The sequence below is a fragment of the Nothobranchius furzeri genome, chromosome 16 (genome assembly GCF_043380555.1).
Source record: "Nothobranchius furzeri strain GRZ-AD chromosome 16, NfurGRZ-RIMD1, whole genome shotgun sequence".
Lineage (NCBI taxonomy): Eukaryota > Metazoa > Chordata > Actinopteri > Cyprinodontiformes > Nothobranchiidae > Nothobranchius > Nothobranchius furzeri.
The window spans coordinates 21,819,498-21,846,958 of NC_091756.1; the positions used below are offsets into that span (position 1 = coordinate 21,819,498).

Genomic DNA, 27,461 nt, shown 5'->3' on the forward strand with positions numbered 1-27,461 from the left:
TTTTTAATCATTTTTAACACTTTGTTCTAATTGGCTGTCTCGTCCTCGCTCTGCTAAGTGAGCCAATGAGGATGTAGGATGTTACAGACATGACGTCACGTTAAAGTATTAATAGTTTCGTTCGCGGTCTCGCTTACAGTCTTGTCCAACTGCGAAATCCGGTTCAGGCTTTCCTTTAACAGCTACTTCAATTGAAAGAACAACGTCCTAAAGGTAAATATAACCTCTTCGATATGTTCATACAACGTCTATATAAAACTAGTTATTGTGGTATTTTTTTGTTGATTGTGTTTTTTGTTTACAAGAATATTTGCGCCAACATGTCGACTCGTCGGTTGCGTTCACTAAAAATAGAACAATGGAAACCGAAAACTATTCACATTTTTCTCTAAATGTCGCGGTCTGGTCAGATTTCAAACTGGTGGATGAAAAGAAGCTTGAACTTGGGATATTGGGTAGATGTTGTACATTGGTTGAAATCCACACTAGATAAGGTTGTTGGGCTTGTGATGAAATTGTATAGAATCGCTAGGGACGAAAATAAAAATGGCGAGGTCGAAAAGAAGAGCCGCTCTGCTTCAGCCGCCATTTGTTATGATAAAAATGCTAACAGTTAGCATTAGCTTAATACCCACCGTAGGTAAACGAAGTCAAGAATAATAAAACATTGTATTATCTAAGGTAATTGTTTGTTTTTAGCGACTTTCTGTGAGTTTTGTGGCGTTTTTAGTAATAATTTTGTAAACTACACGCGATTGTTGTCGAAGGCCGACGCCTCCCTCCATGGTTACAGCTTTGGGGGAGGGGTGCTTGTTGCGTTAGCTTGCCTCTTGTGCGTTCGCGGTATTTCCCCTCCGGGTTTGAAACGTTAGGGAGGCTGCTGACTTTTAAGTAACGATCTTTTGTGTTTCATGAAGTTCGCTATGGCTCGTACGAAGCAGACAGCCCGTAAATCCACTGGAGGAAAGGCGCCAAGGAAGCAACTCGCCACCAAGGCAGCCAGGAAGAGTGCCCCGTCCACAGGGGGCGTTAAGAAGCCCCATCGTTACAGGTATGAATCATTACACTAAACTATTGTCACCACGTAAAAATTCTGGTTTGTCATTACAGGATTTGAATCTTTTTTCTTTTTTTTTGTTCTAGGCCCGGAACTGTGGCCCTGAGGGAGATCCGTCGTTACCAGAAGTCCACAGAGTTGCTGATCCGCAAGCTTCCCTTCCAGCGCCTTGTGAGGGAAATCGCTCAGGATTTCAAGACTGATCTGCGTTTCCAGAGTGCTGCCATCGGAGCTCTCCAGGTGAGTGGTTTAAAAGTATGCTTGCAAATGTTCTGAGTGGTTTTGGTTTTTTTACTCAACCATGTTAATTGTTGTTCCACTTGACAGGAGGCAAGTGAGGCTTACCTTGTGGGTCTGTTTGAGGACACCAACCTGTGTGCCATCCACGCTAAACGTGTCACCATCATGCCCAAAGACATCCAGCTGGCCCGCAGGATAAGGGGAGAAAGGGCCTAAAGGGCCCAGTAGCTGCATTGTCACCAGAAATGATCCTATTTATCATACTTAAACCATTTTGTGGACATTTTTATTTCTTTATTTTTTATGAGTTCCTTTTTTGGATTATGTATTTTTAGTGATACAATAAGTCATTCCACCCAAAAAAAAGTACACTAAGGGTAGTAGTGGATCTACAGCCTTTAGATCATGCTACATGTAATGCGTCACAATCCTTTAGGAGGATTAGTTCATCTTTTGAGGGGCACCATTTCTTTACCCATCTACAGTTGATCATGAAGCGCCAGCATGCTGACATCACTGCAGTGCCAGGGTATTCAGGTTGTTGTTGTTGTTGTGGTACTGATACTTAAAGGAGCGTCGGGGCCCATCTGCATTTTTCTGGGCCGCTTTTTACATGTTTTCTCCCGACAAATCTTGGCAGCTACATTTATTAGTATTTATGAAAATGTCATCTTTCTATTAAAGGTCTTTATGAATACTGTGTTCTGTGACTTTATTCAAACACTGGTTCATTGTGGGTTTGATCTGATATTTTATTTGTAGTTGGTGTGTTATACAAACCATTCAGTGTGATTAAAACCAGTAGCTGTAAGGCAAAAGGCAGCAATTTAATGAAGGGGTCACAAATATAATACTGGTGTGTCTATGCCTCACCGATACGACAGACGATATCTTCGCACTCCTTGACGGTGCAAGCTCTCAGTACAACGCAGTAAAATCCAGGTGACTGGGGGGTTTCTGGGATGTCTCGAGTTGGAAAGTAATTTTAAATACTTAAAAAAAAAATGCAAACGCTACCACCATCAATGATGTACTCGGCGCCACGCAGAAGGCAAAAGTAGTCTTGCTGAGCAAACCTCCCCACACAGGAAATCTCAGGGTAGTGGTGCTCGAACAGCTTCTGAGGAAATATGCCTCTTCAGCATGATGACTTTAAAGGACATAAATTCAACTCACCAGTGAGCTGTCCTTCTCCGTGCATGTCAGATGTGTTTCCTTCGTATCCAAAAGCACCTCCTGAGGTCCAGAATAAACAAGAGTTTTCCAAAGTATGTAGGTAAAAAACCACCATGGCTGCAGGCAGAGGTGATTTTACCTTGCTTGGCAGGTTTTTACACAACACCTGTGGAATTGCATGCTGCAGGACTTCCTTGCCTCCGAACTGCAAGTTCACACCAGTAGTTGGTTATAAACATACAAACCGGGTGAGTTAAAGCCGTAAACTTACCAGGCCAATATGTGCTTTGCCCAGAAACCGCACAATGTACACAACTCTGTAGAAGAGATTAGAATTTGTCTCCCGAAAGCAAGACCAGAATCTTGATGTGCCGTGCACACTCACCGTCCATCTTTAAGACACTGGGAGGACGATGGCGGCCTTTGTTCGCGGCTCGGCTGTCTGTGGGAAGCAGGACCGAGCTGCAGGTGTGGGTTCTCCATCCTCAAGGTTTGCAGAAGTTTGATGAGGGGCCCTCCATCTCAGAACATGGATAGACAAAGGGCGGCCCCTGAGCCGGGACAGGACCACGCCTGCCTGTCAAGACAAATATGAACATTTTCAATGCCGTTTGTTCAAAATGACAATAACGTAGTCAGAATGGCACCTTGAGCCTTGTTGTTTTTAACTTCTATTTTACTACCGTTTACGTGAGCGGTCTTTAATGTTGTACATCTGTGCAATGACAATAAATTATTTTGAAATGGCGACTTGCGCCACAGGACTGATCCGTGCACTGCTGTAAACAGATGATGTCACCACACTTCACGAATCATGAGGGTGTCCTCACCTGTCCATTTTTTGAATTTCTCAGCGAAGTCCCGTTGATCTCATCGATGATGTCACCAGGCGAGATGAACTTGTCAGCATGAGCCTGACTGCCAGGTATGAAGTCCAGGATGAAGACACGCCCACTGAGATACCTGAAAGTCGGACAGACGGTGAGGTTTGGACTCACCCCGGCATCAGAGAAAACACACATACGAACCTCAAAACCATCCCAACCTGTCGGCAGGGCACTGCTTCATAGACCTCACAGACCTGGAATAAGTAAACAATCCCATCAGACCTCCTGCTTTTCTGTGTTTATTATTAAAGTTTCACTGCTGTGTTGGGTGGAGCAGAAATGCTCTTCTTACTGGTATGAGCCAGCTCTCATCTAAAAACCTGCAGTTCTGTGCAGAAAGAACAGACAGACCATAGCTGTTTAAACGTTGGGTTTGAGAGGAGATACTTTTATCAAAGGGGACATATTATACCTTTGTAAGTTAGTCCTGTGGTTGATAGAAACCCTGTTTATGTAGGTTTTTGCACCAGATGCCTCCCACATAAAATATTTTCAGCAGTTCTAGTCTTTTCAGAGCGGTTTCATGGCTCTGTTACTGGAGTTGTCAACGCCTGCCCATCCCCTGCTCAGGCTGCTAAAAGCCAAGAAGCTCTGAGTGAGGGGCTCTGAGTAGAGCTGCTGCTTGCCAGGATCCGTAAGTGGGAGGGGAGTCTATAAAAATTCCATCTGATGTCACAAATGAGGACTTTTTGAAACAGCTTGTTTTAGACACACAAACCAAACACCAAACGTAAAGGGATGGGTGTGTTTTTTTTTATTTTTTTTCTCATTTGAAGTGTTTATAGAGGCAGAGCCCACACCACAGCAAAATAATAATATGTCCCTTTAAGATAAACATATCCACCTTATTCCTGGGCCAGCTAGTGAACTTTGTCATACTTGTAAATAATTTTCTTGAGCCAATGTGTGCTAAAATGACCCTTCACAGCAGGGATATCAATTCTGGGCCTGAAGAGTCGATATCGAGCATGTTCTAGGGGGTTTCTCTGCTCCAACACTTGATTCAGTGGTTGAATCACCTGTGCAGAAGCTCATCGAGCTCTTCAGAACCCTGTTAATTACCTGCTGATTGAAATCAGGTGTGTTGAAATAGAGTTAAAACTAAAACGTGCTGGATACCGGTCCTCCAGGCCAGGAATTAAAAATCCTGACAGATCTACATCACACTGTCACTTAGCGTTCATGAACTCACCCATCTAGACTCACGACAAGGAAGGCTGCTGTTGTTTTTGCATCCAGGAAACAGAAAAGAATGTCTCGGCTAGTAGAAGCTAACTGTTAGCATTAGCAACTCCTCCACACAGCAGAACTCCTTCAACCTTGTGCTAATTGTGTAGATAAAACCATAACATTGCAAAGCAAATGGAGCCCCTGTGGCCAGAATATTCCACTTGCAACGTCAGACTGGCGGCCGCTCTGGGACTTGGGAGAATTGGAGCTGACTCACCTGGTGCAGCAGTCTGCTTCCAGCACGTTTCCTGCATGTTTTAGATCATGAACACAACTGATGTGTTTAATTTAGTGATGAATCACTCCTGTAGACTCTAATGAAGGCTGGGAAGACATTTCTGCTGTTAAACTGAGGTGTTCAAAAGAGAAACGCACAGCGAGGAGTTACGTTTTGCTTTCGGTCCTACAACTGGACACTAGGAGGTGCTAAAAGCAAGCCAAAACTGCCTAGTTCCCCTGTTAACCTATCATAAAAACGACCATTCATTAACATCCTGCTTTTGTATTTCAGCTGATGTAGAAACTAAAACCCCACGCTTGGTGATCAGGGATGTCGTCATTGGTAGTGGTCTCTGGTAGGCATTAATGCCTTGCAAGCTGTACTCAGGGCAAAAAAAGCCCAGAAATGCACGGACAAGTCTGCCACATCAGAGGAGAGCTGAACACAGCATGATTTGGAGTATTTCCTGATATTTGGACATTTTGCCTCAGATTGAGTAACAGCAACTCCACTCTGCTGCTGACTCTATTTGCTCTGATGTTGATGTCTTATCTCCACAAATAAAACAACCCTGGAGGAACTTCTGCTGTGTGGTTGAGTTGCCAATGGCTAGCTTCTACTAGCTGAGATGTTCAATGCTGGTCCTGGACACTAAAACAACAACAACAACCTTCCCCGTCGCAAGCCAAGATGGGTAAGTCCAAGCAACCGCTTGGCGTAGATCTGTCAGGCTTTTCATATCCTAGACTTTCACCATCTATTGTCTATCAGAAGCCAATAATGACTCATTTTCATCAGAAATAATTATAAAAAATGTTTTTTCAGCACACCTTTAATACCACGTAGGTACTGATGAGTCTCAGAGCTTCTAAGATAGTAGCCAAAATGCCACTGTATGTTAGCTTTGGCCAGATTTTCATATCATCCTCCACCCCTCTATTGCAGGAGGCAGAGGAGTTGTAACAGTGTCTTGTTTGAGCCGTGGCAGCTGGAGATGGTTTACGTCTCTAAAAAGACAAGAAAGAGTGGATTAGTGCGAAGGGATGGTGTCAAACATCTATGGTCTCCGTGTGAACAAACGCGGGGCCAGAAGTAGGTCGCATTTATTTCACGCTCATGGGGACTAGGAATAAGGTGGATAGACGACATTACTCAGAAATTGATAAACAATGGCTGATTGTTGTCTGACCTCCATGTTCAATGTGAATTCCATGTTGGAAAGGACAAGCAGCAGGGACATGAATGGTTCTGGAAAAAGAGGAGAAGCATTTCCACTGGTGACGGATGAAAACCAGTGGATTTAGTAGAAACACGTCAACTAAAACTCCTCACCCACAAATTCTTCATTCCTGAGGATTGATAGAACTGGGACGTACCACTGAGGAGGAGGAAGAGAAGAAAGTCACCAGAACAGAGGCTTCCCGTATGGGATGCCGACTGTAAAGTAATAAGTTCCCTTTAGTTTTAAGTATCTCTATTTGATGCCTTATTTGGATTAATGTTTTAAAGTTTAAACAAAATTGCAGTTTACCCCTTTTTATCATTAGGTTCAGGTATATTTGTTTATAATTGTAATTGTATTAATAATATTATTATCATCTCCTATATTATTATCGGAGACAAGCGTTAGTGCCTGTTCACTCATCAAAATCAGCTTTCTGCACTCCATTGTGAGCAGTGATTGAAACAGTGTGTGTGTGTGCGCCTGACCTCCAGGACTCTGGGTGTGTGCAGCAGGTGTGTGAAGAACTGAGGCAGGGTCCTGCGGCTGAGAGCCAGTCTGAGGAAGTAGCGGCCTCGTCCCTGAGCTGAGAGCAGCTTCCTGCAAGCTCTGGTCTGCTCAATAGCCAGGGAGAGAGCAGATAGCCTACACACACACACACACACACACACACACACACACACACACACACACACACACACACACAGTTAAATTCCTGCTGATTGATGCCATGAGGAACCAGCGGAGCTTGGTTGATACCTGCCGCAGGTGTCGTGATGGGGAAGCTGCTGGAAACAGTGCCAGTAGTCTCTGTGCACCAGGCTGAGAACTGGTTCTGGAAAGAAGCATCAGTCACCTCAGGAGATACCTGCACGTGTCATTTAAAGGCTGCATTCTGGTCAATGTTGCATGAATCTGTTGGGGTTGATACGCACGCTGCAGCCCCTTCCTGAGGACCAGCTCCAGCAGCTCGCAGCAGGAGGGCAGGTGAGGGTTGGAGTCGGTCACCGCGTCCCCACCTGACTGTAAATTCAGCACACAAACTACAGCAACACAAACAGGAAGCAGCATGTCCGTGATCGTGCCTGTGTCGCTGAGCAACACGACGCACGGCCGCGGTTCTGGCCAACGCATCAAACACAACTCAGTTACAGGAACCCTCCGACATGAATGTGGCCTACCTCTGAGGGAGGAGAGGAGCGGGTCTCTGGGCGCCATGCTGACCAGTCTGCTCTGGATCAGAAACCAGCAGGATGTTGTGGTAAACCAGCTGGGACCGCACTTCCGTGTGCGGGACACGCCCAACACCCGCAGGCTCCCAGTCGGAGACGTGGTGGTGGAAAACCGATTATAGGTGTTTTGCTGAGAAGTGTTCCTCCTTTAAAACGGTGTCACCTGTTATCTCTATGGCTGCGGTCCCTCTTCTAAAATCATGACGTAATAACATGTCTTTCACGTGGTTATCTCGTTTTGACAGCTGTCTGAAGCCATGTTCATGCTGACCACCGGATAAACAACCTTCAGTGACGACAATCAGACACCATGGTCATTACAGCTACAATCAACAAGTAGGAGGGGCGTATTTAATTTCAATACCATACAATTACGTTCGACGGGAGTTTGAAACGAAAAAGAAAGCTGCGCAAAGGAGATGGGGGGACCGGCTTTTCTCGGGGTACCATTTCTCGATATAACACTAGAGCGAAGCGTTGAGCGTGCCCGAGCCCTGACACACACACACACACACACACACACACACACACACACACACACACACACACACACATCCGAAAATAGCATGAAACAGGTTTTGTAACCGTTTTGCTTCCAGATCAGACATTCGAACTCGGCGCTTGAATGGCCGTCAGTCGCTTCGACGGTGCTTTTGGCGGCCTCTGGCGGCCGCGGTGTGGAACTGCTGTTGAGGCGGTGGCATGAAGAAGGCGCGCGCTTTGCCTCGTGCCGCAGTTTGGAAGGTGGATGAAAGCGGAGCTCCAGAGAAAGATGGCAGAGCGCTAATTTAGTCCGAGTTTACAGCAAAAATCACCACAAACCCAGTGTTGAGTCATTTAACGAAAGGATTTTCTTCCAGTAAGAGGTGAGAATTTATTTTCTTCCTTTGAAATCCATATGATTGAAGTAAAAGGGCTCCATTAGGAGGATGTAAATACCTAAAGTAAGAATTTTGACTATGTTTTAATTTGCCTTTTGGCTTGTTTTGATGTGGACTTGCAGGTAGAGGTTGGCTCGTCATTCACATTTATAGAAAGAGTCTGTACATGTGTTTGTTCTGCTGTGGCTCTGCTGGTAATCCTGGATTTCTCCTAATCCCACGGCTCCTTTGCCACACACACACCCTCCACAGATCATCCTAACAGGAGTCACGCCGTGGGTTACAGAGGCACTCAGCTGGCTGGTGAGGTCCGCTCAGAAACACGTTAACATCGAGTGTTTGGGTTTATCCAGCACCTTAGGGACATTTCTATGAAACAAACATCTTTTATCCTCATAGGGAGAAATGTTTTGTGAAAGAAAAGCAGATTTTCAGCATGGATGCTGTTCTCTTCCCACAGAATTGTCAGACCTTTAGAGTCTCTGTTCATGTGTTTTGGCTCAGCTGCCTCCTCTACAGAAGGAACAGCAAATCCCCTCAGTGCAGAGGCGGACTGACTGCTGAATCAACAGCAAGCCGGTCCAACAATCCCACACATCCTTCCAAAAGAGCTCTGTGCTGCTGCTTCACAACTCCAGGGGAATAAAGTTGCATAGAAGACGCACTGACCCACGCACGCCATAAAATCCTGTTACTGTGCACTATTTTCATCCTGTTCCCACGCTGGCTGTAGTTGTCACTGACTCTGTGGTTTTCTGAGAGGAGAGAGACGCCTCCTCTGCGTGTGGGCTCTGCCCCCCCCCCCCCCACACACACACACACACACACACTAATCACCTCTCATAACAAGCCCTCAGCAGGATTGGAGTGCAGAGCTCTGCTGAAGGTTCTGCAGTGCTCCTCTTGCTTCGCACCTCGCGATTTGTGCTCTCTCATCAATTTGCACCCGGAGCTCGGTCAGCTGCAGTTTGCCTCCAGCTCCTGACAGAACGAGCGCCAGCACACTGAAGGTTTTTTATTATCGTACCAAAGGGCACCGGCCTCGCTCCTCTGCTGCCAGCATGATGAAAAGCTGCCTGCAGTTCCTTGTCGAACCGGCCAAGAGGCTGAAAATCAGACTCGAGGTATGTGGACCCTCCTGTCTCACATAATTGTGTGTCCAAAGAATATTGTGAACCTCGTGTTTCTCCTCCAGGAGTCCCATAAGAGAGTGAAACAGGAGAAGAAGGAGCCTTTGGTGGAGAGTCAGGTATTTGTCATGGAACTGGCTCGAGAGCTGAACAGAATCTGCCAGGTGGGCTTTTCTCCCCGTACCGTGTCACATCCATCAACTGCAGCTAACAGGTGCTCTTTTATGTCTCGACCCCTCAGAGGTCAAACGTCCTGTCCCACATCTGGACAGGTGAGGACGTCTGGCCACCCAGCGTGTGCCGCAACTTCATGGTGGACTGGGCTGCAGTGCTGGAGAAGAGAGTCCAGGTATGGAATCTGCACCGCACCTAGTTCCTGTTGTAACATCAGGACCGATTTAAGGGTCTCCGTCTGTCTTGTAGCAGAAGATCGAGCCCTCTGAGTACCAGTATGAGGCGCCCCAGAAGAGGGACTGGAAGGGACACCTCATCTGCATGCTGGAGTCGGGGGGCGAGTATGACATGGGACCTCACAAAAGGGTCATCATGGACTGGACGCGGGAGATTAAAAGCAAGGCTCAGGTGAATGCTGGGTGATTAAAGTCTGACCCAGTTCCTCCTTTATGTCTGAGCAAGATGATTAAACTAAACCTTGCCCTTGATGATCACCTGTCATACCGTCCAGCCCGCCGTCTGGCCCGGCGAGCCAGTGCTCATGGTTCTGGATGACCTGGAGTTTCAATGGAAGAGGGGCCGCCTGCCCAACCTGCTGCTAGCCGTGGAGCTCGTCATGCTGGCCGTGCTGAATGCCGACAGCCCAGAAAAGGTCCGCAGGACCCTGAGTGTGTGTGTGTGTGTGTGTGTGTGTGTCATGATGATGCCACCAGGGGCATTAGAGGTTAGGGATGTTTGTGTGCTGTGTGAAGCCCTGTCATCCTAATCTCTTTATGTCATGGTCCAGCTCACCTTGGCCTGCAACGGCTCATGCTTCCTTATGTCTGCAGGAGGACGTGACCCAGCAGTGGCTCGTGAAGAAGCAACGGAGCCAGAGGATCGGTGAGTAACATCAACCATAAAGCTGCCTCTCATCAGCACAACACTGATGATTCTGACTCAGGACAGCAGCCATCACTTACACATAATCCGTGTGTGTGTGTGGAAATAAATTCACAGAGGAGGGCTGTGTTCATAGTCTGTGTTGGTTTGCTCTTTCCAGATGCTGTTCACTACATCCCGCACAGTGGTAAGTTCACACACACACACACACACACACACACACACACACACACACACACACACACACACACACACACACACACACACACACACACACACACACACACACACAGCCCATGGACAGAAGATCAGGACCTGAAACCAGAACCGGAGACCGGCTGACCTTCTACCGTTTGGTGACTTTTGAAGCTGTTGGGGCTAAAAAGCTGTTTTCTGACGTAGCTGCAGCTCAGTGAAAACACACTCGGTTACAATGTGAATAAAACACAACAGATCAGATTATTACTAACAAAGTCGAGAGGGGAAAAGGAAACTCGGCCCCAAAGTCAGGCTAAAGTTTCGACTTTTGTCTTTTACAGTGTGGAACTGGATCTGTGATGCAGCAGGTGAGGACATCTCCTGTAAGCTTTATTCTCCTTCACATTTCATGTTGACAGTGTTTAATCGTTCCACAGAGGACGTCACCCTGGACTCAGAGTCGGCTAACCCCGACCTGCTCATCTCCAGTGATGACAAACGCATGCGCTGTGGTCTGGAACGCCGTGATGTTCCTTTGTGCCAGCGGCGCTTCGATGGCTGGTGGTGCGCCGTGGGCCAGGAGGGCTACACCTCCGGACGCCACTACTGGGAGGTAGAGGTGGGAGAGCGGGACTGGAGGCTGGGTGTGGCTAAAGCGTCAGCTGTGAGGAAGGGCTTCCGCTCATTGAACACAGACGTGGGCTACCTGACTATCCGTCTGGAGAGAGGTACGGATCTGAAGGCCCTGACGGTGCCGACCACCCCCTTACCCCAAAAGCAGATCCCCAGGAAGGTCGGGGTGCATCTGGACTACGAGCATGGCCAGCTGTCCTTCTACGATGTGGAGAAGCGCTCACATTTGTTCACTTACAGCGAGAACTTCACAGAGAAACTGTACCCTTTGTTTGGGACTGTGGAGGTGGTGAAAGACCTGGTGATCCGGCCTGCGGGGGTCCGCGAGCCATGCCTCTGTCCCGGGCCCTGCCTGTGGAACTGATCCCAGCAGCGTCTGGAATCTCCGCTACTCTGGTCTGTCCGGACCTCGAGCTCTGGCTGAGACTCTGGTTCCTCATGTGGTGAGCCTCGTTGGACCAGGAACAAGAACCGCCATTCTTCTACATCATAATTTTAGTTTCTCCGCCTTCACGGAGACGCACTACTCCACCACTAGGGGTCAGTATTTAAACAGAGACAGATTAAAACATGACTTCACTCTGCTGGGGTCTGTTAGCCTGGCAAGCCAGACTAAATAAATGTATTATTTAGTCTGGCCACGCTCCATTGACGGCTCTCGGCTGTGGGGCGGGTTCTACCGTTGTATTTCAAATGATCTCTGCATTCCACTGGACAATGAATGTGACATACTCTTGTTTCACTCTGTTGCATCATCCCACCCACCAGGCATATAGAGTGCCCTGATTGGCCCACAAAGCGGATAAAGCTCTGTGATTTGTTCACTAAGCAGATAGAGCACTATGATTGGCCCACCATTATGGACCAATCACAGCTCTTTATGTGCTTGAAACCCCTCTAGAGAGTTGTGATTGGCTAGCCAGAGTCCTGGTAGGAGCTGCTGAGGTTCCAATGGACTCTACCTAGACCAAACTTTGCAAAGCAAGAATTTGGTCTAGTTCACTCTGCTGGGGTCTGTGGGGCATTTAGGAGGAAAACCGGAACTAGATTTTCATACCAACGTTATAAACCTGAGTTTTTCATCTGTTGTTAAAGAACCTGGATGTTTTCAGATGGTGCCTGTGTGTGTATGTGTGTGTGTGTGTGTGCGTTAGCTGCTGCAGATAGCCAGGCATGTGAACAGTTAATCTCAGCTTCGTCTCAAGCTTCCTGTAAACATCTACAGGCACGAGCTGCTTATGCAGCCGCGTTGTTTGTCTGAGAAATAAAATTAGGGCAATGCTTCTTTTCTCTCTCTCCCAAATGTAAATAAACTCAATAAACATTTTGTTTTGTCTTCAATGAGCCCACTATTCATTCATTAATCAAGTTTTCTGTAGAGATTTTAATTACAATTTTGTATTAAGTGCAATAAAACAGATGCACAGAGAGGAAAGGATGAACAGGTGCTTAAAGGTAAATGACGTACATTGATGCAGAAGCCTTTCAGTTTTTCACATCCTCCTAAAACGTACCAAAACATTTTCATCAGAATCAAATCCAATCTGCCACCTTTTCTCTGCTAAACCATTTAAAACTACGGCTAAGCTGTGTGGAGTACGAAAACATTTAAAACATCAGAGAAACCCTTTAGGTGTCAGTTTGGTTTTCATGTTATAGAACTAATCATGTTGCAGTGATGTCATCCCTTCAGGAGTCACGCTACGCTGCAGAAACGTGCCTGGTGTGAGCTGTTCACATCATAACTACGACAGATAAAGTAATCTAAAGTAATACTTTGCATTGTATTCTCATTTCGACCTAGACTGGACGTACGATTACCACTTGCTTGTCAATGCTAAAAGATCAATGCTAACATTCTAGAGCTAGTAGTGAATATGGTCACATGATGGTAGCATGATCAAAATATCAGCGTTAAAACATATCAATAAAATAATATGATGCAACAGAACGTAACTCTTTGGCCCCAAAACAATTTCAACAGACATTTCCAAATAGTGGCTAGTGCTGTGATGTTAGCGTGTGCTGTGTTTAAATACGACACATTTAAGCCTTGTTTCTACCTGACCACTTTAGATGTGACACACTTTGAGCCTGATCACTTTACCATGGAAAATGATGAGTCATGTTAACACAACTCTGTAATTTTCTGCGAGCAGATAATTTACACATTTATGTTTACAACTAGCTGTAGTGATGTGTTAGCATTGTTAGCGTGTGTGCTGTATCTATGAGCTGTTTGTATTGTATTTAATTGTGTTGTGTTATCTGTTGAGCTGCAAATTTCATTTTACATATATGTAAATATGGTTTCCTCTACAAATGTGACGTATGAATCTTCTTGCCATTGCGCCCACCTAAAAGTTGTGTTCAACAAGTGTTTGAGCTAGCTTAACACTATGCCCAAGAAGTATTGTGACTAATCTTCTGCATCAAACTGTCCATTTATCAAATAGTTAATTAGATTTCAAAGCTGGTTATTAATTTCACCTAGTTTCTTACTGACAAGGCTAGGCAATAGTCATGGATTAGATCCCAAAACAGTAAGGTTAGCAAGATCACATGTTCCCAAATATTAGCATTAATAGTAATCTTCTGCAAATGGTAATGGGTCTAAGCATTTAGGTCTAAATTAATAAATAGACATCTGAATCTCCGAGATGCAGAATAAAACCAACAGAGCTAATATGAGGTGCTTCCTTCCAGGTGTGACATGAATCTGAACAGGTAAGGTTGGGTTTTAGACCAAGAACACGCTGGTGGTCCAGAACTGAAAGCAACGCAGCAATTACAGATGGTACACAGAAATGGTCCAACATTTGCAAATGTCAAAAAATTCAAAAGAAAAATGTCTTTACCACTCTGAAATATAATACAAGTCTATGAACAAAAGGCCAAATAGGTGACAATCTAAAACTTCCAGGGAGCAGGAGCATCCCAGGAGCTGAGACTGGTTTGATCTGAGTCCAAAGTCATGACATGGGTTACTGATGTGTGTGTGTGTGTGACATGCTAGATGCAACAGAGCTATTAGACTACAGAAACATCAGAAATGAAGACGAGTTTTGTCGGTGTGTAACAGACACGAGAGTGGCCGCCTTCTCCTGTTTGTTGGGGTGTTTTTTTCTTTTGTTTTTTTCATAAAAAAGCTGAATCTTACACACACTCACATAAAAAACCCAGGAAGTGGCTTATTTCCATCAGTGATATCTGGATGTGGGCTTAGTTTTAACAGTTTTTAGGATTCATAAAACATTCTCTTGGTGACGGTAGATCCTCCCGTGACGGTCCTCTGAACCACCTCTCTGGTGACCTGACGGCTCACCATGCCGCTCGTCTCTGTGTGCTGTGACGTCATCGTCATCCCATCTGTCATAAAAGTTTACGAGTGAACAAAGCAGACTTAAAAGCAGACAAGGTTGAAGGTAAATCTGTTTTTGTACCTGAGAAGTAAGGGTCGTTGAGCATGGTGTGTGAGACATTGGTTCGTGTGGTGACCTCTGTCGGCATGTGGAAAACCTCCCTCCTCATCATCGACTGGTTGTTGTACTGAGATAAGGCGCCTGAGGGGGATAAAAAGTAAGTACTGCTACACAATGCTGAGTATCTAGAGGTATCGCTGACCCACTGAGTTTGGAGAACCGTGTGAGTCTCAGAGAACCACATTCAGGTTTCTTACCTCCATCCTGGGACTCGATCGTGATGATGCCCTCCCTCTCTGGACCGAAGCCCTGTGTGGTCCGAGCCTGAACCTTGAACTTATACGGAATGTTCTCGATGAGGTTTGGGACAATGAGGCTGGTCTCTGCGTTGTCGCCGCTCACCTGGAAGGATCGCGGTTTACCTGGATGAAAGAACATTTATGAATCCTGGAAGCTTCTCACACGTGAGTAAGAGTAAGAGTGGATTGTTGCTTCACCTCCACCATGTAGCTGTTCACAGGTGACCTCATAGCCCAGGATGTCTCCGTTGGGTTTACGGGGCTTCTCCCAGCTGAGCTGCAGCGAGTCGGGACTCAGGGCGGTGAACACCAGAGGACCTGGAGCACTGGGAGTGCTCAAGGTAAAGGGAGAGCCTGCATGGAGGTGAAACCCAAAGACTTCAGTCTTCTGGTCAAACCCGGTAAAACCGGTCACTCAGCTGAACCATCACCTGGCACAGGATTGAGGGGGCTCTTCGGGTCCACAGCCGACTCGATGGTGATGACCCCCTCCCTCTCTGGACCCCAGCCCTCCTGGCTTTGAGCCTTCACCTTGAACAGGTAGGACTGGTTGGGCAGCAAGTCGTGGATGATCACAGAGTTCTCTGCTGGGTTTGTCACGTTGAGGCGCTTCATCTCACCTGCAGAGAACCATCAGAACAACAAGTGATGAAAACAGCCTCGCGCACTTTTGTCATGGTCTGCGTCTGCGTCTCCCCTCATGTGTCTCCTTGTGTTCTCCATCCCTCTCTAGGTTCTCCTTTTGTGTCTCCTAGCGCCTTCATGTGTCCTTGTCTGCGTCTCTTTTATGTGTCTCTTTGTGCTCCTCATGTGTCTCCTGTTTTGCAGCCCTCTAGATCATCCCTCCCAGGTCCTGTGTTCCTTCAGTCTTCCCCAGTCACCCCTCTACAGTTGTTTATAGGTTCAGCTTCTCCTTTTATTAGTCTCTTTAGTAGGTTTTCCCACTGGTTTTTGTAGTTTCCCTTGCCCCTAGAATATTAGTTAATTTTGCGTGCTCATCTTGTCTTTCGGTTTTTTACTCTTAGGTCATGTTAGTTTCCTCCCTGATTAGTTAATCTGCCTCCCATCATGCCCCAGTGTATATAACCCTGTCTGCGTCTCTGTCTGTTGTCGGTCCACTGTTTGTGTCAGCGTTGTTTTGTGCTCTATGTGAGCTTTTGTTCTCGCCTCTAGGTTTTGTGCTCTAAGTGAGCGTTTATTCTCGTCTCTAGGTTTTGTGCTCTGAGTGAGCTTTCGTTCTCCTGTTGTTCAGGACTTTGGTTTTTGGCTTCCTGCCCTTTTTGGATTTTTCGTTCCTCATCCTAATAAAAAGGATTTACTTTTTAAACCGCTCCTGCCTTGTGTCATCTGGTGCTTCTGCATCTTGGGCCCTAACCTCCTGCTAACATTCAACGCGACAACTTTGTATCTACCTACAGGTGAAACTGGAAATATTAGAATCTGGTGCAAAAGTCCATTTATGTCTGATCCAGCTCAGACTGAGAGACCATCTAAAGGCTCAGAAACCCTCAGCAGGTGTTCTGGATTCATTGGCTGACCAGAGTGTGAAACTTTGAGTCTAGAATAATTTAAGCCTATAACTGTCTGAGACTTTGAATGTGGAGTTTTCATAAGCTGTAAGCCAGGGGTCCTCAATTATAATGGTCCGAGGGCCACTCACAAAAAAGACCCAGAAGCAAGGAGGCCGGAGGGGTGGGGGAGTCTCTCTCTCTCTCTCTCTCTCTCTCTCTCTCTCTCTCACTGATTGAGCGAGCGGAGCGGGACGCGCGACAACTTGCTCATTTAACATAATTCACGGCCCAAATCCAACAGAACCGATCGGGCTGATTCGGTTCGGGTTCGGTCTCAGGTTACAACTTCAGCGCTCGGCCCTGCAGTACGACATGAAGGCAGACCAAAGTTTCCCACCTGGTAAATGTGGAGAACACCGCTCTGACAGATGTGGATGCTGCGCTGGTGCCGCCGTTAGAATCACACAACTACATTCCACTATAACTGATTATGGTTCTCGTCTATGATGCAGAACCGTTTATGCCCACATCTCATGCATTGATTATTTGATTATTTTCCTCAGCTCTAGCTATCCTACACCTCCCGGTCGGCCGTCGGGGGCGCGAGTGGGGTTTGGGGGCCACCAATTGAGTATCACTGCTGTAAGCCATAGTCATCACAATTATTAGAACAAATAAAGACTTAAAATATCTGTCTGTGCATGGAATGAATCTATCTCATAGTTTTAGGCTGAATCACCGACATAAACGATATTTTGCACCAGATTCTAATATTTCCAGTCTGACCTGTGTCAGCTGTGCTCCACCAGATCCAGTCCTTCTTTTGCAGTCTCATTGTAAGATTGTTGTTCTGAGCCCAGTGTTAATTTGAAGAAACTCTTTTTGGATTATTCCTGCCTGTTGCTGCGGTGTGCATGCCTTCATCTTTGTTCTAATGCCACATCATACACACATCGGCTCAACTTCAAAACATAACCCTTTCCAGACTTGAATCCAGACTTTACTTTCTGAGAGCTTGATTAAACTCATCCAGCGGCTCGTAGGACATTTGGCTGACAGTCAGACAGGATTGAATCCAGCAGGAAAAGTAGCAGGTTTGAACACTGATCACTTAGTGTGTGAGCGTCTGGGATGTGAATAACTCTCAACTATCATGACACTAAAATTTGTGACAGAATCTGTCAAATTGACCAAGTTGTCTCAGTTTTGTGTTTGTTAGCTGTGGCGAGCCTTGAATCCAAAAGTCCATCATTCGCTTCAGGTGAACGTCCTGTGGTCGTTTGGAAAGGTTTTGCTAACAAATGCACGCACAGAAACATTTGTTGCTGCCAGGCGATAAAAGGCCCTGCCCCCCTCCCTCGGCTGTTTCATTTACCTCCACTGAGCAGCTGGTAGAGGACGCAGTATCCCAGGATGCTTTTCTCACAATGGGGCTCCTGCCAGCTGACTTTAAGAGCCGTTGGTCCCAGAGCAGAGAACACCAGTCTGCTGGGGGTGTCTGGGACACCTGGAGAGAGTCGGGCATCTGATGGACCACACACACACACACACACACACACACACACACACACACACACACACACACACACACACACACACACACACACACACACACACACACACACATATATTTATAACTGTGTTTCACATCAGATCATCTCACCCAGTGGCAGCTGGGATACACATATTTAGATAAAAACTACATTAATGTTCATTGCAGTCTGAATTAGTTGGTGCGTCCACTTGAGGCCTTCGCTGTTTGTTTCAGAGAAGCAGGAATGAAGACATCACAGAGGGCAGCATTTCAAAGCAAACCCGGCTAACTGATCCGGCGCCATCATGCTGGTGGGCTGCAGACTCACCCCGGAGCACTCTGTCCAGACTGGACAAGGCCTCATTGACATCTGAAGACTGTGTCCTGGCCCTGGAACCCTGAGACAGGCCGTAGCTGAACTGGCTCTGAGAGCTGCTCTGCACCCCAGAGTAGCTGAAGCCACCTGATGGAGCTTTGAGCAGGGATGGGGGCAGAGGAGTAGACAGGAAAAGGAAACGGGAAAACGGGAGGAGAAAAGGAGAGCAGGTAGGAGGGAGGGAGACAGAGCGATAGTCAGCATAGCTCCTGCAAGGTCTGTTCAGCCATCAGCTCCAGCCCGCTAACAGTCCAAGCCATCGTCACCATGCACAGGTAACCAGCCGCGGCTTCACAATTACTGCAAATCCGCGTTCCAGACAGGCGGACCCGACCATCAGCTTTAGGAGAGGAACCGTGGGAACTTACTGAGATCTGGGAACTGACTCGTCACATCACCCATGACGATGGAGTCCCGGATGTTTTCATCTGTGTAACCTCTGTTTTCTGAACGCTTCCTCATGATGACCTCAGACATGTGCACGCCTCCTCCAATCATGTCCTGTCTACGAGGACCTCCTGCAGAAGCGCATCAGCTGCGTAAGAAGGGCTGGAGTTCCTGTCAGACTCAGGTGTGGCCACGTGTCTTACCGGATCCAGACATGTAGGTGGTGTGTGTCTCTGTGGTGAAGGAGCCGCCGCCTCCTCTGTAGTTGGAGCTCAGCGTGGACATGGGAGAGGATGATGCCGATAAGTTGCGTGTCGTTGACCCTCCAGGGAACAGGAAGTTCTGTTCCCACTTCCCATTTGTCATGTAATCTGTGGAGCAACGCAAACAGAGGCAAAAGGATAAAGACACAGAGCCAAGTCACCACTGATGCGAAGCACCACTCCTCCAGACTGTTGATGCTTTAGGAGAGGTTAGGGCTTCATCAGCTCTGATTTTCCTGTTTGAGCTTCTGCAGAAGCACCGAAGATCACAGCCTGTCACCGCTGCTTTTGCTTCCGACTCTTTAATGAGTGAAAAATGTGAAAATTGTTGAAAAGTAAGACTAAGATATAGAAGAAAATAACTGTTGCGATACTGTTCATGGCCACAAGATGGTGACAAAACGGTTTTTACATATTCAATGAGAGGAAAATAACACCCTCACGTTGAACTTATAAGACATTAATCAGTTGAAAATCCACCCATGACTGGAAAAAGATGATTTACGTTCTAACTGCAGTGTCGCTGGAGCCACACCCTTTAGATGTTGTCTGCTGCAGCACTAACGTCTTCCACGTGGTAAAGATCAGCGTTAGTTTTCTTCTGCTGTTTGGTGTCAGCGTAAACATCTTAAATGTTGCTGCTTCTCATCAAAATAACACCTGGGGAGGAGCGCATAGCAACTGCAAAGGAAGATGTCATAACACAAACTGGCCTGCAGAATCAGAGAGATTGGTAAGAACATAGTTATTGACGTGAAGCTGTCTCCGGATCAGCGCCTCTCCAGAGGGACGGAGAGAGAACAGACAGCGGCGCCTGGAAAAATCTGCCACCGATCATTAACTGGGTGTGGTCAGTTGATGCCAGTGCTCCTGAGTGCAGGGGGCTACAACAGATGGGACAGATGCCAGCAAGGGGAAAAAGGATCAATGCCTGAAACTGAATGACAGAAAACTGAGTCGGCGGTCTTTTGTGGGAACAGGACTGTCCGTGCATAACAGGTGGCATGCTAGCTGTCTGTCTATCAGCCAATCTGATGGAGCGGGCTTCACCTGGCAAGGGTGTTTTGGTGTAGCTGGGGTGGGGGCCCTCATCTGAGCTCGCCTCTGTGTCTGTGCTGAGCCGACTGGGGATGACGTCCACTCGCTTTTTCCACGTCACCTGACGGAGCTCCAGGTTGGACCCCACCAACTTGACATGATGCCAGCCTTGGGTTTGTGGTGACAGGAGAGAGGTGAGCAGGTGGAGGATTGGTTTGCAGAGAAGAAGACTTGTTAAAAACTGTTTCAAACAAGATGCCTGAAAAGGTTTGATCTTAGTTTAGGTAAATTGAGCCGAGTCTTTCAGGACAAACCGAGTATGACAGCAGAGGCACCTTGCGGTCACTGGCTGTCAGACATGCATGAAGCACTGGAAGCAGGCGGCTGACAGTTTGTGAGCATTTCTTGATGTAAAATGCCCGACAGGTGGTCGGGATTACAATGGGCAAACATGAGGAGGACGAATCTTCACAGCTCTTCTAGCTGTCTCTGAGAAGTGAGTTATGGTAACACTGAATGCGTTTTCTGCTTCTCCGTCCCCCTACTGGTTGAAAGCGGAATTACAATTGTTCTAAACAACCCTGCTGCAGCCTCTAACGAGTGTAGGCCACGCTGACATTCACTCTGGTTTTAGCTCTTTGAGTTAGGGTCTTTGCCTCCAAAGACATTACTCTCTTCCTTTTACTTTCAGCCTCCGCCATGATGCGAACAAAAAGGCTAAATTCTTCTTGTGCTTTATATTGAAGGTTGGCAAATTGGCAAAGGTAAACTGCTAGCCTTTATTTGAGCTACCGGCACATTAAACTCCGCCCTGTCTGTTGCTCCACCTCCCAATATTGTACCTGCTTGAACCACCAAGTGCAGTTTCTGGTCAGCAGAGGGCTACAGAGTGCTGTCCCACGTGAAACTGCATGAGTTTCTGGCTCAAAAACCACTGAGACCAGTTTGAAAGCAATAGCTCAAAGTGTTTAAGTCTATTTAGTGTTAATTTTACTGTTTAGAATAGCTCTTTATAATGTAATGCTTTCAGGAGGACATGCAAACTGAATTTTTGGTGTCATTCCTTGAACAACACAGCATCAGCTGCATAAAAATAGAACCTCGAAGAACGAACCACAAAAACCGGACCTATCGCTATCTGCTCCTCAGTTTGAGACTCACAAAGAAAACTCAGCTAGCTATTTGCTGGCACAGTCAGTTTAGTAGGTTGGAGCCATTTGCACCGGTCTGATTGTGGTGGTTTCCACTGCACAAACTGTAGATGGGTGCAACAAGGCAGAGAGGGAGTGAGCTGCAGGCCTTAATGGATGAACAACAAAGTCTCTCCACCTCTGGAGGAATCACATTAAAGGTAACATTTCTAATTCAGTAAGAGAAATGTCAAGCTTCAAAGACCAGAAAAAATAAATAAACACAATGAAAAATATGTTTAAATAACCCCAAAACTCTGCCTAAAGCTGAACAACACTACACTCTGAGAGAAGTCTGACACTCATGATGATGCATTTGACTTGTCCTGACATACCTGCCCTCATTTTGGTGGCGCCAGTTTTCCAGCAGATAGACAATTATCTTTATTCCTTTCTCTAAGACCCAATTACCACCAGCTTGTCACAATCTGCTCCTGCCTCCCTGACTGTGTCTCTCCCCTGCCCTTGATTAGTTTTTATTTGTCTCACCTGCTCCTTGTTAACCTGCCCATGTGTTCCTGATTTTCCCCTGTGTATTTATACCTCCCGTCTTGTTTGAGTTTTTGTCGGATCATTGTTTGTTGTCAGCTTTGTTTTGTTCTGTCGTTCCTGCTCTGTCATTAAAACAACTTTTATTTCATCCGTGCCTGCATTCCTGCCTCCTGATCTGCTCCACCACACATGGTCCGCTGTCATCCACACCCTCAACGTGACAGAATGATCCAACCAACCTGGACCTGTGGTGAACTCTAAACATCTGCCTGGAGGATTACTTTTTTGCTTTTTCTCCATTTAGCGGAGGGAGATTCCGACTCGAGGGGTTTCGGAGCATCCTACCTGTTTCCGGGGTGATCGGACCCATTGAGGGGGTTTCGGCGCATCCTATTTGTTCCCGGGGTGGTCGAACCCATTCTCCTCTCCTGCTTTCGGCCCCGTCCTGTTTTTTCCCAATGGAAGCCGCAGATCCTAGAGCTTTTGATGGAGTTACGCCCCCTATGCACGCCAACATTCTCCGGGGTGGTAGGGCCGGTCTCCCCGCTCTTCTTCTGCTTCCCTGCACCCAAGCCTCTGCTTGTGACCCAGCAAATCGTGGGCACCTGCTCAGACCGTTTGTCGAGTACCTGCCGCCGAGCTGGGTTTCCTCGCGTCGCTCCAGCAGTTCATCCTATTCCTGGTCCACTCCTGCGGGGCCTATGCCTGAAGGTCCTCCATGCTGCAGCCTCTTCAGAGTTCTGCCGCTGCAGCCTCTTCAGGGTCCCACGCCTGCTGTTGCAGCCTCTTCAGGATCCCACGCCTGCTGCTGCAGCCTCTACAGGGTCCCACGCCTGCTTCTGCAGTCTCTACAGGGTCCCACACCTGCTGCTGCAGTCTCTACAGGGTCCCACACCTGCTGCTGCAGTCCCTACAGGGTCCCACGCCGGCTGCTGCAGTTCCAGTTCCCGAGTTCGAGTCCAAGTGTTCCGAGTTCGAGTCCAAGTGTTCCAGTTTCCGAGTGTTCCTGTTCCCCAGTGTCCTGTCGAGTTCCAGTGTCCCGCGCCTGCTGCTGTTGAGTTCCAAGTCCCCGAGTTCCAGTGTTCCAAGTTCCTGAGTTCCTGTTCCAAGTCCGAGTGTTCCTGTTCCGAGTCCGATTGTTCCAGTTCCCAGTGTTCCTGTTTTGAGTCAGAGTGTCCCAGTTCCCGTTCCAGAGTCCGAGTGTTCCAGTTCCCTGTTCCAGAGTCCGAGTGTTCCGGTTCCCAAGTGCAAGTGTCCCGAGTCTCCAGTGTTATGAGGCTTTGTGGGCATCTGGTATCTGCCCCTTGGGGGGGGGGGGGGGGGGGGGGGTACTGTCACAATCTGCTCCTGCCTCCCTGACTGTGTCTCTCCCCTGCCATTGATTAGTTTTTATTTGTCTCACCTGCTCCTTGTTAACCTGCCCATGTGATCCTGATTTTCCCCTGTGTATTTATACCTCTTGTCTTGTTTGAGTCTTTGTCGGATCATTATTTGTTGTCAGCGTTGTTTTGTTCTGTCGTTCCCGCTCTGCCATTAAAACCACTTTTATTTCATCCGTGCCTGCTTTCCTGCCTCCTGATCTGCTCCACCACACATGGTCCGCCGTCATCCACACCCTCAACGCGACACAGCTTTCATGAGACAGAAACTATTTCACACTAAATCTATGTTCACCAGTAGTGCAGCTAGTTGAAAATCAGTGCTTCTTACACTAGAAGTAACCTACATAAACATGCAGAGGGGAAAATATTGTTGCTTTTAAGCTTAATATATTACCTTTACTTATGGCCGATAAGATGTGATACTCTATATAAATATAGGACATCAACCTTATTGGTTCTATTTCTGGACGTTACAAACACACACTGGCTCTCCATTAAAGACAGAATACCGACATTTAACCCTCCCACTGTCATAATGGATGTGACCCCGTGAGAAAAGTTGACTATTGAGCAGGGTTGATGGTTTATCCCTTAGGTCCATGTGGCAGGGGTGAGGTGTGAGCACCACCTCACTCCTGCCACATGGACCTCAAGGGATAAACCATCAACCCTGCTCAATGGTCAACTTTCCTCGCGGGGTCACACCCATTAGGACAGATTAACTGAGGTCACACCATTTCATGAGCAGTGCAGAATGAGGCTCAAACAAACATTTTCTAAGGGTTTGTTGAATTAAATGGAGGTGCAACAACAGATTCCCCTTGCAGAAGACGCTGCTACAAGTATACTGGAGCAAATGCACACCACCAGCTGGAGCCGGTTTTGTGTTCTGGGTACCCACCTTCCCCAGAGATGCTCGGTGTCTTGGAGCTTGTGGGTGACTTCAGCACATCACTGCTATACATCAGGTAGCTGTCATACTCATCTCCTGCCTCTGCATCCACAATAGGAACATCTGGAATGATGGGAACTACAGAGACAGAGAGGAAAATCAGTCTCTTTCACAAGAAGCAAGCCTAACCCACACGTCCCAGGTCTCAGCAGAGACTTACTGGACAGAGGTCTCACAGGCTGCGATGCCAAGTTGATGGTTGCGTCTCTGAAAGGACCCCAGCCCACACTGTTTCTTGCTCGGACTTTGTACTGATAAGTCTGTGCACTTTGGAGATTTTCTATCAACAGCATCCGTTTCTTTGGGTTGTCGATCTTCACTTTCTTCTCTGCTCCCACCGGTTCTGTTTGTGGGGCGAATGTCGTTAGTGTGGGATTACGCTGCAACTCCAAACAACCTTCTACCGTTGTGAGAAGATTCTCTTACTCAGGTCATCATCGATGGGCGTGTAGATGACCTCATATGCTGTGATGTTGCCGTTGGTCTCTGCAGGCTCTGCCCAGCTGAGCTGCGTGACAGTCGGGCTGATCACGTTAAAGGCCAGACGACCAGGCTCACCAGGAACTAGGGGGTGAGGGAAGGAGCGGTTTGTCAGAGCAAAGTCAACACATCACTTTACTTACAGAGATGTGGATAACGGCGTTAAAATAGCTTTTTCAGAAACGTTTAATCGTATTAATTACTTCCTCTATGGTCAACACATTCTCACACCTTCCTCTCACCCCCGTCCTAACCTTAACCCTCGTGTGCATGCAGAACCTTCTTTCTAGTTGTAACATCGCCCTCCAACACGGTTAACAGGAAGTTTGCACGAGAAACAAGGGTTGAGGTTAGGATGGGGGTGAGGGGAAGGTTAAAGGTCGGCTCCCAGGTCAGAACAATTAAACCATTGGAGTCAACGTAATTCAAGATGGCTGCCACAGCCCGCTGAGTTTGGTGTTTTATCGGACGGAGGTTACTTCTTGAGTTTGCGGTAATTACCGTCCTCCAGAGTTTGACAGGAAACAACTTCCGTATTTTCGCCATCTCCCATTGCGTTGTAGGCACACACCCTTGTCTCATAATCACAGTAGGGATACAGGTTCGTCAGCTCGGCTTGAGGAGTCTTCACGTCTAAGACCTGGGCATCTTTCTCTGGGTCACCGTAGATCCAGTACTTCACCTGAAACAACCACATTTACTGAATTTGAAAACTAAGACAAAGAGGAGAGAATAGAAGTGTGTTGAAACCAACTAGAAGCACCTTGTATCCTGCAGGGTTACCGGGAGGTGGATCCCAGTTCAGGTGGATGTTTCTGGGTCCAGTTGCTCTTGCCTTGAGGTTTGCTGGGGAGAGAAGGCGACCACCGGGGGACGTGGCTTTTGGATTTGTGAAAGCTTTCTGCTGCAGCTGATCTACATCAGGAGATCTTAGAACTGCAGGAAGTACAGAAACATGCATCAAATAGCCTCAAGTACCTCATCTATGAAAACTTATGAAGTCTCCTTGCAGGCGTCTTACCTCCCTCTGTGACATTGACATTGGTCGTCTTCCTTTCTCCAACCAAAGCATTGGTGCTGGGGTCAAACAGCTCCAGCTGGAAGGTCTCTGGCTTAACTGGGCCTGGGTGAGCTTTGGGGTCGATCACTATGTTCTTCTCTGTTTCTCCAGGACCAAACATCAGTGGGCCAGAAAGCTCAAAGCGTTGGGCCTTCTTGGTGCGCCATTTAACTGAGGCTGGAGCGTCTTGGTTACGAGTGCGGACCACCGGAATGGTATAGGCTGGATCCAAAGTGCTGAAGTTCTGCATACCTTTCTTGAACATCATCACACTTGGTTCTAGGAGAAAATAGGGTCATGTTGGAGAACGAGAGGAAATCCCATTGATCTGACAAATTCCATCATCTTTCATTCACCTGGTTGGTCTGCGATGGTGACGGTGGTTCTCGGGTAGCGGCCCAGCTTGGCGCCCTGTCGTGGGTTACTAAGGTCCATGACAAACTGCTTGATCTTTTTGTCCTCTAACAGGCCGTCTCTCTCACTCAGCTCCAGCAGAGGAACAGGAACCACCTTCTGAGTCTCACCAGGACTGTAGGACAAGTCTCCTTCTTTGCCTACGTAGTCCTGGAATTCAGAGTTCAGGATGCTTCCGTTTTAGTTTGGTTCTTGTAAAGAGATTTGAAGACACGTTTACATTCTCACCTTCTTGTCTTTGGCAGTGAGGTCTTTGGTACGGTAGGTGACCTGTGTGAGCCCATCCTCTATAATCTCCCTGCTGATTGGGATGTTTGCGACCCTGTCCTGTCTGCTGTAGGTATAATTTGGCTGGAGGAATGAGAACACGCTGGTGGCTAAGGAGAAAGGTGTATGGAGGTAGGTTAGTGCCACAGAAATAATCTTTTGTCTGAGACCCTTGGTTTTCCCCGTGAGGGATATCTCACCGTGTTCTTTGATGATGGTGATGTTAACAAAGCGTTTTCCGATCTCTGCGATGCCCAGCGGCACATCCCTGGCCTCCACCTGCAGCTGCTTCTTGTCATCATCTTCATCTTTGACAAAAAGTGGAACGTGAACATCTACGGACTCCACACCCTCCTGGAACTCTACAGCTCCCGCAGCCTCTGCAGAAGAAGAGATGAATGAGCTGATGATTGATGTTGGCAGAGATGAAACACCCCCTCCACACACACACACACACACACACACACACACACACACACACACACACCCCTGTCTGACGCTACAGTGTAGTAGCCTGGCACCACTTTGAGGTCCCGGAAGTTTCCAGACTGAACGTTTCTCTCGGTGAGCTTGACTATGTCCGGGTAGGCGTTCCGGGGAGCGGACAGGACCGTGTCCATGATGGTGTAGTCCTGCCTGAGGAGCACAGGAGAGTCACAGTTAAACACGTCTGACTTACAACTCTTAAAAAGACAACAAACTCCAGCTCTGCTCTTAAGCGTTACCTTTTCCCTGCATTCTTCTGCAACCTACAACAAGAGAAGATACAAGAGGAAGGGTTAAGAATAGATCTGATTTCACATAAAGAGTTGCACATCACCCTCCACCTTTTATGTCAGAGTTGTAATCTAACATCATCTGATGATGAGAAAAGTCATAAATGAATATCTGTGATGTGTTCTGATGATGTCGGGGATTTTTCTACGCTACAAACACAGCATCATGTTAGCTCAGCAGCTGTAAGGCTAGCTGACTGGTTTTATCCTCTTGTTGGACTGGCCTAAATCCAAATAAGTTTTACATGTTTATCATAAAGGCTTTAAATTCTGTTCAGTTGTTCCAGTTTTTCTATTTGTTGTTCAAAACGTCAAAAGTCACGCTGTTTTCAGTGGAAAATGTAGCACTTCATCAAATGTTGCCATTCTGCACTACTGCCGCAGTTTTTCTCATGATGTCAAAGTCGAATTAACGCGCACGCACGCACGCACGCACACGCACACACACACACACAC

General features: G+C 47.2%; 4 protein-coding genes across 12 annotated transcripts in view; 2 read left to right on the forward strand and 2 right to left on the reverse strand.

The window, feature by feature from the left end:
• Positions 1 to 54: 54 nt before the first annotated feature.
• LOC107388308 (histone H3.3A) lies at positions 55 to 1,997 on the forward strand. The gene is made up of 4 exons (XM_015963775.3): positions 55 to 213; positions 918 to 1,051; positions 1,144 to 1,297; positions 1,385 to 1,997. Exons 2-4 carry the CDS (start codon positions 924 to 926, stop codon positions 1,511 to 1,513), a joined length of 411 nt encoding a protein of 136 aa, XP_015819261.1. The 5' UTR covers positions 55 to 213; positions 918 to 923; the 3' UTR covers positions 1,514 to 1,997.
• Positions 1,998 to 2,394: 397 nt separating this feature from the next.
• si:ch211-250n8.1 (uncharacterized) lies at positions 2,395 to 7,714 on the reverse strand. The gene is made up of 15 exons (XM_070545294.1): positions 7,640 to 7,714; positions 7,489 to 7,550; positions 7,214 to 7,410; positions 6,968 to 7,075; positions 6,792 to 6,867; positions 6,521 to 6,677; positions 6,143 to 6,188; positions 6,000 to 6,058; positions 5,641 to 5,817; positions 3,502 to 3,554; positions 3,304 to 3,436; positions 2,859 to 3,050; positions 2,745 to 2,790; positions 2,613 to 2,678; positions 2,395 to 2,533 (listed from the first exon to the last, which is right to left on the reverse strand). The coding sequence occupies exons 1-12, from the start codon at positions 7,712 to 7,714 to the stop codon at positions 2,868 to 2,870; spliced, it is 1,326 nt and encodes a 441-aa protein (XP_070401395.1). The 3' UTR covers positions 2,395 to 2,533; positions 2,613 to 2,678; positions 2,745 to 2,790; positions 2,859 to 2,867.
• Positions 7,715 to 7,991: 277 nt separating this feature from the next.
• On the forward strand, positions 7,992 to 11,736 carry zgc:194990 (erythroid membrane-associated protein). Of its 3 annotated transcripts, none has more exons than XM_015963768.3 (10): positions 7,992 to 8,130; positions 9,178 to 9,269; positions 9,341 to 9,439; positions 9,517 to 9,624; positions 9,699 to 9,857; positions 9,961 to 10,101; positions 10,280 to 10,331; positions 10,492 to 10,518; positions 10,871 to 10,897; positions 10,967 to 11,736. In XM_015963768.3, exons 2-10 carry the CDS (start codon positions 9,207 to 9,209, stop codon positions 11,524 to 11,526), a joined length of 1,236 nt encoding a protein of 411 aa, XP_015819254.3. In that variant the 5' UTR covers positions 7,992 to 8,130; positions 9,178 to 9,206; the 3' UTR covers positions 11,527 to 11,736. The 3 variants fall into 3 exon arrangements, with proteins under 3 accessions (XP_015819254.3, XP_070401588.1, XP_054592471.2); XM_070545487.1 differs by having other exon boundaries at positions 9,702 to 9,857; XM_054736496.2 differs by lacking the exon at positions 7,992 to 8,130 and adding an exon at positions 8,298 to 8,448.
• A 1,953-nt stretch (positions 11,737 to 13,689) lies between these two features.
• itgb4 (integrin, beta 4) overlaps positions 13,690 to 27,461 on the reverse strand; it is a 45,252-nt gene continuing 31,480 nt past the window's right edge. For 6 of the 7 annotated variants that reach the window (XM_054736490.2, XM_054736491.2, XM_015963764.3 and 3 more), the window contains 20 exons: positions 26,955 to 26,978; positions 26,717 to 26,865; positions 26,430 to 26,609; positions 26,191 to 26,339; positions 25,905 to 26,112; positions 25,510 to 25,827; positions 25,252 to 25,424; positions 24,990 to 25,170; positions 24,435 to 24,572; positions 24,169 to 24,351; positions 23,958 to 24,086; positions 18,895 to 19,062; positions 18,673 to 18,822; positions 18,257 to 18,400; positions 17,770 to 17,919; positions 15,315 to 15,503; positions 15,082 to 15,237; positions 14,842 to 15,006; positions 14,606 to 14,725; positions 13,690 to 14,531 (listed from right to left, as the gene is read on the reverse strand). In XM_054736490.2, the coding sequence (XP_054592465.2) occupies positions 14,401 to 14,531; positions 14,606 to 14,725; positions 14,842 to 15,006; positions 15,082 to 15,237; positions 15,315 to 15,503; positions 17,770 to 17,919; positions 18,257 to 18,400; positions 18,673 to 18,822; positions 18,895 to 19,062; positions 23,958 to 24,086; positions 24,169 to 24,351; positions 24,435 to 24,572; positions 24,990 to 25,170; positions 25,252 to 25,424; positions 25,510 to 25,827; positions 25,905 to 26,112; positions 26,191 to 26,339; positions 26,430 to 26,609; positions 26,717 to 26,865; positions 26,955 to 26,978 (3,205 nt within the window). In that variant the 3' untranslated portion in view covers positions 13,690 to 14,400. The remainder of the gene's footprint in view (positions 14,532 to 14,605; positions 14,726 to 14,841; positions 15,007 to 15,081; positions 15,238 to 15,314; positions 15,504 to 17,769; positions 17,920 to 18,256; positions 18,401 to 18,672; positions 18,823 to 18,894; positions 19,063 to 23,957; positions 24,087 to 24,168; positions 24,352 to 24,434; positions 24,573 to 24,989; positions 25,171 to 25,251; positions 25,425 to 25,509; positions 25,828 to 25,904; positions 26,113 to 26,190; positions 26,340 to 26,429; positions 26,610 to 26,716; positions 26,866 to 26,954; positions 26,979 to 27,461) is intronic. The other variant, XM_015963765.3, reaches the window with a different exon arrangement.